Source organism: Sinohyriopsis cumingii, chromosome 15, assembly GCF_028554795.1.
Source record: "Sinohyriopsis cumingii isolate HCF-2022 chromosome 15, ASM2855479v2, whole genome shotgun sequence".
Lineage (NCBI taxonomy): Eukaryota > Metazoa > Mollusca > Bivalvia > Unionida > Unionidae > Sinohyriopsis > Sinohyriopsis cumingii.
The window spans coordinates 88214148-88227736 of record NC_142975.1 but is presented as its reverse complement, the minus strand read 5'-3'; the positions used below and the strand labels follow the sequence as shown (position 1 = coordinate 88227736).

General features: G+C 34.1%; 1 protein-coding gene across 2 annotated transcripts in view; it reads right to left on the bottom strand.

Moving 5' to 3' along the window:
* Nucleotides 1–13589, bottom strand: part of LOC149782263 (acetyl-coenzyme A transporter 1-like) — a 32886-nt gene that overhangs the window by 18756 nt on the left and 541 nt on the right. For both annotated transcript variants that reach the window (XM_089933639.1, XM_089933638.1), the window contains exons 2-6: nt 12387–13124; nt 11559–11713; nt 11133–11317; nt 7016–7200; nt 5482–5602 (exon numbers count right to left, since the gene is read on the bottom strand). In XM_089933639.1, coding sequence (XP_089789765.1) covers nt 5482–5602; nt 7016–7200; nt 11133–11317; nt 11559–11713; nt 12387–12997 — 1257 coding nt within the window. In that variant the 5' untranslated portion in view covers nt 12998–13124. The remainder of the gene's footprint in view (nt 1–5481; nt 5603–7015; nt 7201–11132; nt 11318–11558; nt 11714–12386; nt 13125–13589) is intronic.

The following is a 13589-nucleotide window of genomic DNA, read 5'->3' as shown; positions in this document are numbered from 1 at the left end:
TGCATCATATGTATTTAATATCAAATATACACAATTATTTTTACTCAGATGAATTTAGCATATCATTCTTTGACAATTTTCAACCAACGGAGTATCTTTGATGAAATAGTGACCCTAATCCTTGCCTGCAATTTATTCTTTGATTAAAATGAGTAACCTAAAGGATTAAATGCCTGCAGACTTCATCTCAAACATGGATCAATATTTAAATGAAAATCTGCTATGTACATCACATGCTGTTCTATGACAACAGCACATTTATATTGTTGTTGTTGTTGTTGTTCAAGGGTTTAATGCCATTTTTCAGCACAAGATAGGCTATACATGGTGGCCAGTATAACTGGTGGAGGAAGAACCCTGGAAAACCCAGGGAAGAACCACCGACCCATGAAAAGCTACTGGCAGGCTTTCCCACATACCCACGCTAGCCGAGCCTGAGACTCGAACTCATGCAGATAGGTGAGATGGCAGTGATCCGGAACGGCGAGTGCTTTAGACCACTCGGCCACCCACATTTGTGAATATGGTTTTATGCAGACTTTTCCAAACTATTATAGTTTAGCTGTGTTTGAACACTGAATATGATTTTTTTCCAATATATAGAACACATTTCAAGAGCTTACTATGAGCCTGACCTCTGAACTGTTTTTATGTTGTAGACACTTAAATAAATTACTGAAATGGTCATATTTATTAAAGCAAAGCAAATTCATAGCAAACCATGTTCTCTAGTAAAATTTTCTAATACATTTAGAATGGCCATCAGTGCATTCTAAAATGAGGAAGGACTATAAAATAATATAATATTTACCCCAACAATGAATAAACAATGGTGTGGCTCAATTCAAAACTCTTTAAATAACTATTGAGACTAGCCAAGTGAATGTTACACTGAAAGACTGACATGAAAATAACACAAGAAATTCACCCGTTTACAAACCATTTCACATGGAATACCTTTCTTGCAAACACTGATATTTCATTTCCATACTCACAGTCTAGACCCCCACCCCAGAAATCACTAACAATTTCAGATCTTTGGTACCCCCACATTAATCTTTATTTCAGGAATAAATTTACTTCAGTTTTTATGGACAATTATCAAACATTTGCTGTTAATTGCTGTGCTATGGTTGGGGTACCTGTTTTGCAGAAAATGTATTTAGAAGAGATCAAACATAAAATTTGTAATATAGGATTTAGCATGCAATAGTATAGTCCGAGTTTCCTCTGACCCTTGTCACCCTATTTTTGATATTTGGATATTTATGTTGGGGTGTAGGGTCAGAGTCCATTCCCTATCAAAAAGTTGGAATTTGGAGACAGCATTTGGTGAGATTTGTACAGTCACGTGACTAGGAATGCAAATGGCCAGATCCATTTCAAATTTCAGCAATGATGTACTTTCGTATTGTATGCCAGCAGATTAAAGACATGACAAATGTTGTGTTTGCGATTTTTGAGAAAATAATCATATTCCTATTGATTTCATGCAGGTATATCTTGATGAAAGGTCATTCAAGTTTCTAGGCCGGCTAGTAAGCGGATACCCCCATGCTAACACCAAATTGTGTCGGCAAATTCCAACTTTTCGATAGGCAATGGACTCTGACCCTACACCTAAACATAAATGTACAAAAATCAAAAATGGGGTGGCAAGGGTCAGAGGAAACTCAGACCATGTTTGGGACTCTTAAATACAGCACTTCAAGTCAGATGGTGTTGTGTAATACTGTATAAATTATATCTTTTGGAAATAATCAAATGAAGTCTCCAATTATCAAACTTTCAGTTAAATGACTGCTGTGCCACAACATGAGCTGTTAATTTATTGCTGCGGTACAACAAGAACTGTTAATTTGCTGCAGTGGAATAACAGCTGTTAAATACAGTGCTCTGTGTCCGACGGTTTCATGTGATATAAATGACACATATAAATGTCACATAAACACACATGTATTAAACGGCTCTTTTGAAATGATTTTGCTCTTGTCCAAATATATATCTGACATAAAGACTACTGAGTCTTTGTTTGGTATTTAACTATTACTCTTGTACAAAAGGTTTGCATGTCTTTTTTATGAAGAAAATGGTTTATAAAAAAACAAATTCTCTTGTGACAATTCTGGCATGATTATGACACAAGTTTGCGCTAAACATAAACATACAAGAAACTTTTTTATGAACTTAGGTGTCATAGGTACTCAAAAGAAAATATACAAATCATTTAAACAAAAACAAAAAGCAAGTTTTATTGGTACTATTGTTGAATATTGTGCCTAATTATTAAATTTAGTGTGGCCGTCAGTGCTTACTGAACTTTTCTAATGGGGCGCTCACCAGTTATATGTACTTTTGAGAGAGTGACGCATGTAAGGTGATGTTGTCTGCATTTAAAACATGCACAACGGAGTGTTGACATACCTCTATGCTACATTAATGTAATGTGGGTTATAGAGTATACAGCTTGGCCTTAATCCAGATGTGCACCTTTCAAAAAACTGCTAGCTCCATTTGGTCATTTTCACTTCCTGAACTTCAGAGGTAATTGTATAAATAAGAGCTGATAACTTTTTTTACATTTTATATATTTGGTAATTCATTCATTGCACTTTCAGAAGCTGGTATTGTTTAGTCTGGCAAAATTCATTTTCCCTATTTCAATAGCTACTACAGATAGTGTACTTTAGACTAATTCAGGTTGATTTTTTTTAGCACAAGGGAGCAGTCATTTTAGTTAGCAGTGTGCTTAGATCATGTACAATTTCCAAAAGTACAATATCCAAAGAAATATCATCCACATTACATTAATGTAGCATATATATATGACAACATTCTCTCCAATGTGCATGTTTTAAATGCCAACAGCTTCACCTTACATACGTCACTCTCTCAAATGTACATAACAACTGGTGAATTTACTGTGGTGCTACAACAAGAACTGTTAATTTACTGCAGTGCTACAACAAGAGCTGTTAATTTACTGTGGTGCTACAAGAAGAACTGTTAATTTACTGCGGTACTACAACAAGAACTGTTAATTTACTGTGGTGCTACAACAAGAACTGTTAATTTACTGTGGTACTACAACAAGAGGGGGCATACACTATACATAGCAGCTATTAAAATAGGGAAAATGAATTTTGCCAGACTAGACAATACCAGCTTCTGAAAGTGCAATGAATGAATTACCAAATATATAAAATGTAAAAAAAGTTATCGGCTCTTTTTTATACAATTTACCTTTTAAGTTCAGGAAGTGAAAATGCAAGTAGAGCTAGCACTTTTTTGAAAGGTGCACATTTGAAGTAAGGCCAAGCTGTATACTCTATAACCCATAGTACACCCATCAATCATACACCAAAATAAAGGGAATTAAAGGTTCTTTTAATTATACCTAAGATATACAAGGTCTTTTTTAAATAGCCAATATAACCAGTGAGGAAAGCTGGGGAAATTCTTTTTCTTTAAAATCCTAACCCTATGCAAAATACGCAACTGTAGAGCACCACCAGAACTGTTAATTTACTGCGGTGCTACAACAAGAACTGTTAATTTACTGCAGTGCTACAACAAGAACCATTAATTTACTGCGATGCTACAACAGGAGCTGTTAAATACCATGCATCATGTACAATGGCTTCATGTAATAAAAATGACACTCAAACACACATGTATTAAATAAACAAGACTCTTTTGAAATGATTTTTGTTGTTGTCCAAATATATAATCGACATAAAGAAGACTGATTCTTTATATGGTATCCAACTATTACTTTTGTAAAATAGATCTGCATGTCTTTTATGTGAAGAAAATGATTTAAAGAAACAAAATTCTCCTTTTTGTGACAATTCTGGCATGACTAAATCTACACAAAACTTTTTCAATGAGAATAGGTGTCATACGGAGTCAACTATAAATAACGAAAATATACACATTGTTTAAACAATGCTGCAAAACAAAAACGTAAGTTTAATCGGTATTATTATTGATTACTGTATACACTGTGCACAGTCCCTCCACTGACATCAATAGCTCACACATGCATATCAGGCATTAAGTCAATGAGCTGTTTCCAAAGAGATTGCATTTTGTTGATAACTAAATAGCCACATCTCCTAATTCAGTGAATAAAAGTGTCGTCTCTTCAGAATGTACGTGAATGTTAGCAAATTCAAACTCATGATAGCAGTGGAAAGCATTCTGGTCTACCATTAAATAAACCTCTGTCTGCGTAGGTTTGAGTCTCGGGCTCGGCCAATGTGGGTATGTGAGAAAGCTTTCCAGTAGCTTCTCATGGGTCGGTAGTTCTTTCCAGGGTTTTCTTCCTCCACCATTAATACTGGCAGCCATGTAGAGTCTATCTTGTGCTGAAAAATTGCTATAAACTCTACACCAACAACAACAACAACAAAGTACACACTATACTACTTGTGTAGAATCAGATGCAGAAAGATATGAAAGCACTTTGGTGGCCTAGTGGTTAGAGTGTCTGCCTCAGATGTGGGAGGTCATGGGTTCGATCCCTGGCGGAGTCATACCAAAGACTTTTAAAACTGGTACTAACAACTGTCTCGCTTGGCACTCAGCATTAAGAGGTGTGTGTTAGGACTGGTTGGCCAGGTGTCAGGATAATGTGACTGGGTGGGACATAATGCTACATGTCTGCGGCATGATGTCCCAGTGCTAGACATCACTATAAACTGCCACACTGTAGACATCGTAGCAATATGACTAAAAAATTGTTGAAGCTACGTTAAAAATCCAAATCACACACACAGAAAAACATAAAGATGAAACGAGTGCAAGTCAGACATGTATCTATTTAGACATTAAGACTGACGGACAGACCAATACACCGATGGATAGACCTACAGATAGATAAATACATAACAGCAAAAATGTCTTGACTTTATAACATATTCAGAGACATTAGATGATGACAATACTTTGCTGTTTTATTACAGATAACTAAAAGTCATAGCCTGCCAAGCAAAATTTTATGTTACTTGTCCAAGTTTTACATTGAAAAAAGGAAGAAAAGTTTTAATTTTGGTGCCATTATTTCTGAATTATCTTTGTAAGTTAGCAGGTCAAATTGAAACTGCTGCCCCCCCCCCCCGACATATAAATAAGATGGATAGAACTGTGGAATTTACCTACAGTAAAACATAGCCTGCAAAAGTGGAATTGTTTCCCCACACACACACCCTGACATATGAACATAGCAAAGAGATGGATAGAACTAAGGAACTTACCTAATGCCAAAAGTGGAACTGTTTCCCCCAACAGACATATGAACAAAACAAATTAATGGAGAGAACTAGGATCTTACCTAATGAAAATTGGGTTTGCCCCCTAAATATGAACAAAACAAATAGATGGCTAGAATAAAGGAACGTACCTAATGCAAAATTGGGATTGTCATCCACTGGACATATGAACAAAACAGAGACATCTGGATAGAACTATGGAACTTACCTGATGTAAAGCATAGCTTGCAAGGATGAGGCCATAGAAATAGAGAGGGAAATGACCTTCAGTCTCCTGGACACGATGTGACAGCCACACAACAAAGACATACAGTAACCCCAACAGTATTCTAAAAAATAATTTTAAAAAAGGAGATTTTACCATTAAGTATAGGAAAAAGCAACAAATAAATTAATTTTAAAAATCAACAAATCATTTAAATGGCATGAATTTTATATCATATCACCTTAATATGAATGAACAGGAACATGCCTACCAAATATCATTTGGCTAAGTCGAACAATGTTGAATTAGCTCTGAGAAGAAAAACGCCTTAAGTTCAGCCTCAATATGTATACTTAAATAACCCATCACATGCCCCCATCACATGTAAGGACAAAAGACACAAAATGTGGCCTCAGTATCTATACTTTGTTATGTACATTTAATTTAATTTAATTGTCTGTAAATCTAAAAAAAAAAATATATTACATGTTTACTGGAATTTGATATTTTCCAGAAAATAGTTTGACCTGACTGTTTAGTCAAAAACAGCTAAAAATAGAACTTTGTAACTTTTTGCTGATGTAGTTCCTGACCTTGATTGAGAATCAAGTAAACAACTTTTTTTAAATTCATTCTTAATGTGTGAATGATAATAGTGAAATCGAGGCTGACTGGGACTATGTGACTCTGGATGTAAATAGCTTCTACAATGTTCAAGAAATTCTGGTTTTATTGGAGGGCTGATCCTCATCCGGGCATCTGTTTTGCACAGTATTCAGGTTTTATAGCGATGTCTATAGAGAGTTTAGTCAGTCAGGCTTTAAAACACTTGATGTCAATGTGTTCATTCTGTTGTGACCAGTTTTTAATTATATTTTACATTTTCTTCAAATTATTTGGATTCTAAAAGATTAATTCATTTTCCTGGAAATATTTTAGTTCTCATACAGAATTCTTGGACAAAGACATTTCTTTAAATTTTATTCGGAATTCAAACACAGTAATAGTATTGTCTGTGGAACAACAAAGAACTGTAGACACAACAGCACTATACTAGCTATAGCATAATTCATCACCTTCCATTTTGGAGTTTCATTGGGACTCGAACTCAAATTTCATTAGAACATTTTATTATTAGGACTTCGAATTTAATAATTCTTGGATTATTCTTGGATTCTTTTTGGATTTGATTCTTAAAACCCTAAGTTCTTTTCCTCCTTTTTATATTGTTTTTCCAGGGAAATAAGTTATTTGTTAAATTTTAAAAAGCTTGTTGTCTTCATTTTTTCTTTGTTACTGTTTATTAGAGCCACGTAAGATAAGAACTTAAATAACCCATTACATGCATTACCACTGGCACACAAAATGTGGTCTCAATATCTATACTTAAATAACCCATCACAAGCAAGGACAAAAGACACACAAAATGAATATGAATCATGGAAGCCACACAGTTCTCAAAGCCATAATGAAAAACAGTTTAACAAGTTAAGTGAACTTGAAAAACTGCCATCTAATACAAGTGAAATCAATATACCTAAATGGCATTGCTTTGAGGAAAATGTCCATGGGCCTGGGCCCTGCAGTAAACTTGCTGATGATGAGAGGGAGGAGGATTTGTATGGGTACCATGGGAACTGCAAACAGTGCTAGCCTCTCTTTGGGCATGCCTGCTTCAATGAGCTTCAGGCCTGAAAGTGAATCTGCTGCAGCAAAGGCAACCTAAATAACACAGATGTAGAGATGCATATGGTCTTTAGATCCAACATATTAGATAAATGAGACTACCTAAATAACACAGATGTAGAGATGCATATGGTCTTTAGATCCAACATATTAGATAAATGAGACTACCTAAATAAAACAGATGTAGAGATGCATATGGTCTTTAGACCCAACATAGTAGATAAATGCAACAAAGGCTACATAAATAACAGATGTAGAGATGCTTATGATCTTTAGATTCAGAATATTAGATAAATGAGACTACCAAACTTACATAGATGTAGAGATGCATAGTCTTTAGATAGAACATGTTAGATAAATGAGACTACCTAAATAACACAGATGTAAAGATGCATATAGTCTTTAGACCCAACATATTTGATAAATGCAGCAAAGGCTACCTAAATAACATAGATGTAGAGATGCATATAGTCTTTAGATTCAAAATATTAGATAAATGAGACTACCTAAATAACACAGATGTAAAGATGCATATAGTCTTTAGACCCAACATATTAGATAAATGCAGCAAAGGCTACCTAAATAACACACATGCAGAGAATACCTCAGTAACATATGTAGATATGTATATAGTCTTTAGACCTAAAATGAGACTACCTAAATAACACAGATGTAGAAATGCATATGGTCTTTAGATGCATCACGATAACTGCTGTATGGCTAGATAAATGGGGCTACCTAAATAACACAGATGCAGAGATGCATATGGTCTTTTGATGCATCATAACAGATAAAAGCAGTATGGCTAGATAAATGAGGCTACATAAATAACACAGATGTAGAGATGCATATCGTCTTTAAATCAAACATATTAGATAAATGCAGTAAAGGCTACCTAAAAAACACACATGTGGAAATGCATGTGGTCTTTAGACCAAATATATTCGATAAACACAGTAGGCTACCTAAATAACACAAATGATATGATAGATGCATATGGTCTTTAGACCCAATACATTAAAAAAAACATCAATATAAAAAGTGAAATATTTCTTTAAATTCAAGGAGTTTAAGGACAACAAAACAGGTTTTCAACAAATTCTAGGCAACCTCTACATTTCAAGGATTTTTCAAAGCAGTATCAGAGTCCATAAGGTCCATCATTCACCATGTATCATGAAATATCAAGGCAAGTCAGTTAAGACAAGGTTGCTTGTCTATCTTCTAGGTCATAAAAGATGGGGTGTAGGGTGGGTACAAAAAACACAGGCTTCAATGACACAGCTACCAATTTAAATTAATGCATATTACATGAGAAATAGTGAAAACTTTGTGATTTTAAGATTTAATTTTCAGCATAGAATCATGCAGTGGTGTAGCACAAGAGACTCCTTTTCAATCAAGTCTGTCTCTTTTTAAGCTAAAGAGAAAACAAACACTTTACCATAAATGTTTAACATACAAGTGAGCTCACCATCAAAATTTATTGCGTCCAAAAGCAAATTCGAAACAATTTTCATTGAAAACGAGCAAAAATGAAGTCATATATTTGTCTGAGTTCAATGTAAAATATAAATTTAACACAAATGCCTAATCAGGAGAGAAATAGTACAATTAGGTTTCAGTATGTACATGTGTATGTGTCAAGGTTACCAAGTGGTGTCTATAAATTTCAAACTTCTTGGTTGTTCTCTGCTAAAATCCTTTCCAATCAGAATACTGAACTCCCCATTAAAGTCACACAAACTTACGAAAAACTATATGCATACACAAAACATCTTGTACAACTTATCAGGAATATACACTGTTGATAGAAAATATCATTTTCAGAGGACTGATTTATAGCCAACAGTTGGTTGATCATGAGACAATTTATTGAAAACATAGTCATGTCATGTGTGCATTATGGCAAATTTAGTTTTGTGATTTTTTTTTTAATTTAGCTGGGACACCCAATAGTTGCAACAACATATCATTACGAGATTAACATTGATTTGCAATTACTTAATTATGTAGGCAAACTGATTTATCAATTTGATTATAATCATATACCCATAATAGCACTGTTTGGTGCACAGGTGATTAGCTGATTGATTAATCAAGCAGCAGCATGTTGTTGTTTGCACTAAACAACAACTGTACACAAAACACTGAAGACAAACACAATGAAGAATCATTTTCTGCATCATGGATGGTTCAGTACAAGTTAGATCAAGATTTATCAGCTTTTTAATGAATCTGCATCTTTAAAAAAATAATCAAACGATAAAAAGAGGCTTGTAACACATTTATAATAAGCCATCAGAAACAAACTTCTGACGCATTTTACTAATTTAAAAAAAAAACAAGGTACTTAAAAAAACTATGTCTACAAATAAAAACAACTCATCCCACCAGATTAACAAATAAATTCTCACTTTTTAATAACCCAAAGATCAGCAGGCAGAAATTGGAGAAGTGGTGTAAAAAAAATTTAGGAGCTACACTACAAGAGTGCTATATCTATATTTATGCTATAATAAAACATGTTATGGTTGAGTTTTCCTGTACTATGAATTAATATCTAAATTTATTTAATAACAAAGCATGTTATGGTTGAGTTTCCCTGTACTATGGGTGTAATATCCAAATTCATTTTATAACAAAGCATGTTATGGTTCAGTTTCCCTGTACTATGGGTGTAATATCCAAATTTATTTTATAACAAAGCATGTTATGTTAGAGTTTCCCTGTACTATGGGTGTAATATCCAAATTTATTTTATAACAAAGCATGTTATGGTTGAGTTTCCCTGTACTATGAGTGTAATATCCAAATTTATGTTATAATAACGCATGTTATGGTTGAGTTTCCCTGTACTTTGAATGACATTATCTACAGCTGATATCATTACATGGAAAAACATTTATTAAAGCATTTCTCCACAGCTGATATCATATATTTCAATTATTACTCTACATGGAAGCTATACAAATGGATGGGATCTATTGTAAACTGTACTGAGGGATAGGAACTATCAGAAACTGTACAAGAGGATAGGAATTATTGGAAACTGTACTAATGGATAGGAACCATTTAAAACTGTATGAAGGGATAAGGATTATTATCAACTGTACTAAAGGACAGGAACTATTGTAAGCTGTACCAAAGGATAGGAAATATCTGAAACTGCCCTAGGGGATAGAAATAATTGCAAACTGTACTAACGGACAGTAACCCGTGGAAACTACTAAGTGACAGGAACCATTTGAAACTGATCAGGGGGTAGGAGCTATTCAAAACTGTACTATCGCATATAAACTATCAGAAACTGTACTGAGGATTAGGAACTATTATTTAGATTACTACCTGGCAACTGTACAAAAGAATAGGAACTATTGTTTAGGTTACTACTTGGAAACAAACCTTCTTTATTAACTCTGTAATTTTAATATTATATGGGACATTATAAATCAACAAAGAAGGTATAAACATTTGGTAAATATTTATTGGTAGATCACATTAAAACATTTTGAGTTTATTCAATTTTTTAAAAAGTATATTCATATTAAGTAAATTTTTTATAGGGTCCTCAAATTTAGGTCTCATTTAATTTCACCAATGGTTTGGCCTACAGAATGCCAATAAAGGGAGATTATATATTGATTAATTATGTGCAAGGCAACCGATGTTCATACCACTATAATGTTTCATAGCTAAATAATGATTTAGGATTGGCACTACTATTTTTTGCTATGCGACTCCAACTTTGTCTAGGTTGGGGGGCTTTTGTACTCAGACCTTTTAAATCCAAATAAGAACCCGTGTATATATCTTCTAATTTTATTGGCAATCTGTGCAACACTATTGTTGCAAAATTGTTAGAAAAGTGAACTGATCAAGCATTCCCAAAATTAATGCATATTTTTCTAACTGTAAATCGCATAACTACAAATAATGGCAATTACAGGATATTTAAGTCTTCTTACCTTTGCTGTGAGAATAATGATGGCATACGATATTACGGAGGGTAAGCAGATCACACGGATCAGCTGTTTATATGTGTCTACTATTCCCTGGTCAGCATCAACATCTGGGTCATCTTTCTCTTGCTTTAGAAGCCATACCAGTGTTGTGCTGATGAAGAACACAATGCCATTGTAGTATAGAAAACCTGAAAGACAAATCAAATTGACTTATCAAATATGGACGAGTTCCAAGCTAGTTACAAAAATAGTGATACTGACAAGAATCATACCTGGATTATATTTTCTGACTTAAGACTGAGATTGGAAAAATAATCACATTCTCTGATATATGTCAAGATGTATAGACCCAGATCTGTCAATACAATCAGAAAATGCAAAACAGGAGACTATGATGCAAACAGCCATAGCTAGCTCTTTACAACTTACTGGCTAATGTAACAACTCCCTCGGATTGTGGCTCAGATCTGAGATATTTATTACAGAAGTCTGCTGACTCCAAAGCAAGGAACACCACATTGCCCAGAAAATATCCTGCTGTCTGCCCAACACTATTGCAGGTGCTTGCCCAGCCAACATTACGCCTAGAATAAAACAAAAATAGAAATCAATATTGTAGTGGTTCATCTTCACAATTTTTAGGCATACATTGAAAGATGACCTGGAATATAACCTCCCCACTATATAAAACAAATAGCATATTTTTGACAACTATTTCCAATAAAAACGAGTATTAAACCATTTAACTGGCCTCCTATCATCTTATTCTAGTTGATGACCAGCCAGGACACATCCAGTGTATACATTTTCTGAGTCTCCATGGTAACTTACACCCTTACTTAAACTACAATCTGTGTTTTTGGTCCCCATTATAGGGAGAGGTCTACATACAAACATGGTAGCCGAACTGTATTTGTCTATTTTGAGTGGTATTCATACAATCTTGTTAACAATGAAGGACGGGTGGATTGACTGGACCAAATAAAGATGCTTCCAAGTAGTGATAAGAATACTGGTAGCAATGGTATAAAATAAAATAAATGAAGAATTTAAATCTAGTACAGTACAATATGATTAATTACTTGCAAAGATATATTTTCAAATTCTCTAGACTTAAGCCTGTTTTATGTACAAAATTTCATCAAGACAAATATAAGTCTTCAATATACAGAACAAATGTAATTAAACTGTCATTACAAATAAGTTCCAGCATTTTAATCCATCTTAATCCATGATTAATCTGCAGGTAAGAATTACCTTGACAACATGGTCAGTGCCCATCCATCAACAGCAATATCTTGGGTTGCTGCCAAGAAGTTCAGCATGAAAAATATGAATGTCAAAAATATGATGTCCACTTTCCCTGAAGCTGAGTCTTCCGTTCCAAGGAAGGTATTTACATAACTTGATAAAACTAACATGAAGATTCCAATTAAATACTGGGTGGGAACTAACCAAGTCTTTCTTCTTCCAAACCATTTTATATACACAGAATCCACCAAAGGAGCCCATAATAGCTTTATGCTAAATGGCCAAAAGACAAAACTGAAGATTGCCTGTTCTTTGTAGCTAACTTTACGACCTGAAAGTAGCATTGGTATACTCCCAGCAAGACCTAATGGAATGCCTTGAAGTATGTATAAAAAAATCAATAACATAACATTATGGAAGTCTCCCTTGAGACCCATTCTCTTTGAGACATCATCTGTCGCATTATCTGTATTGTCTCCAATAAATTTGTCTTCATCGATGTGTGTAGAGAGTGGTACATGTGGGATATAGGAGCTTGAATCCAGATCTATCCCTTCAACTAAGTGTTTTGGTCCTTTTCGCACCACAGGAGTTCTCTTTGTTACAACTGAAGACATGATGATGATGGATGAGACAGGCTAACAAAGGCTTTTAATAATTTTCTGATGATCGTTGTGAATTTTAATAATTTCCTCAGATTCCCATAATTCATAAACCGGATGATGATACTTCTTTTCCCTCTTTCTGAAATAAAAATGGAACTTTAAAGATTTATTTCTCCGATAATTACAATAGTTAACAATCATCATATTCTATCAGGGTAAAACAAAATTTTCATTAATTTGGATGTTGCTCCACTGCTTAAATTAACTAGAACAACGATGGCAATTTAATATAATCTTATTAGATATTTAAGACTTCAATTTTCCTTATAATTAGTAATTAATTTATGTACTGAATTAATTCACTAATTATGTTTTGTGACAAGGTAGAAAAGTAATGATGTTATAACTGCAAGGACCTACCAAATAAAGTGCTTTTAACTTCCATCAAGTTTTATAACCAAACTAAGTACCCACTGGAAAGCTGTAAATTCCACACACACCATCCCCAAAACCACTTGTGCATCCCAATGGTTGTAATACATTTTTCAAACAATGACACAAGAAAACAGATATGTACGAATTATGGCCAAACACAAAGTGTGTC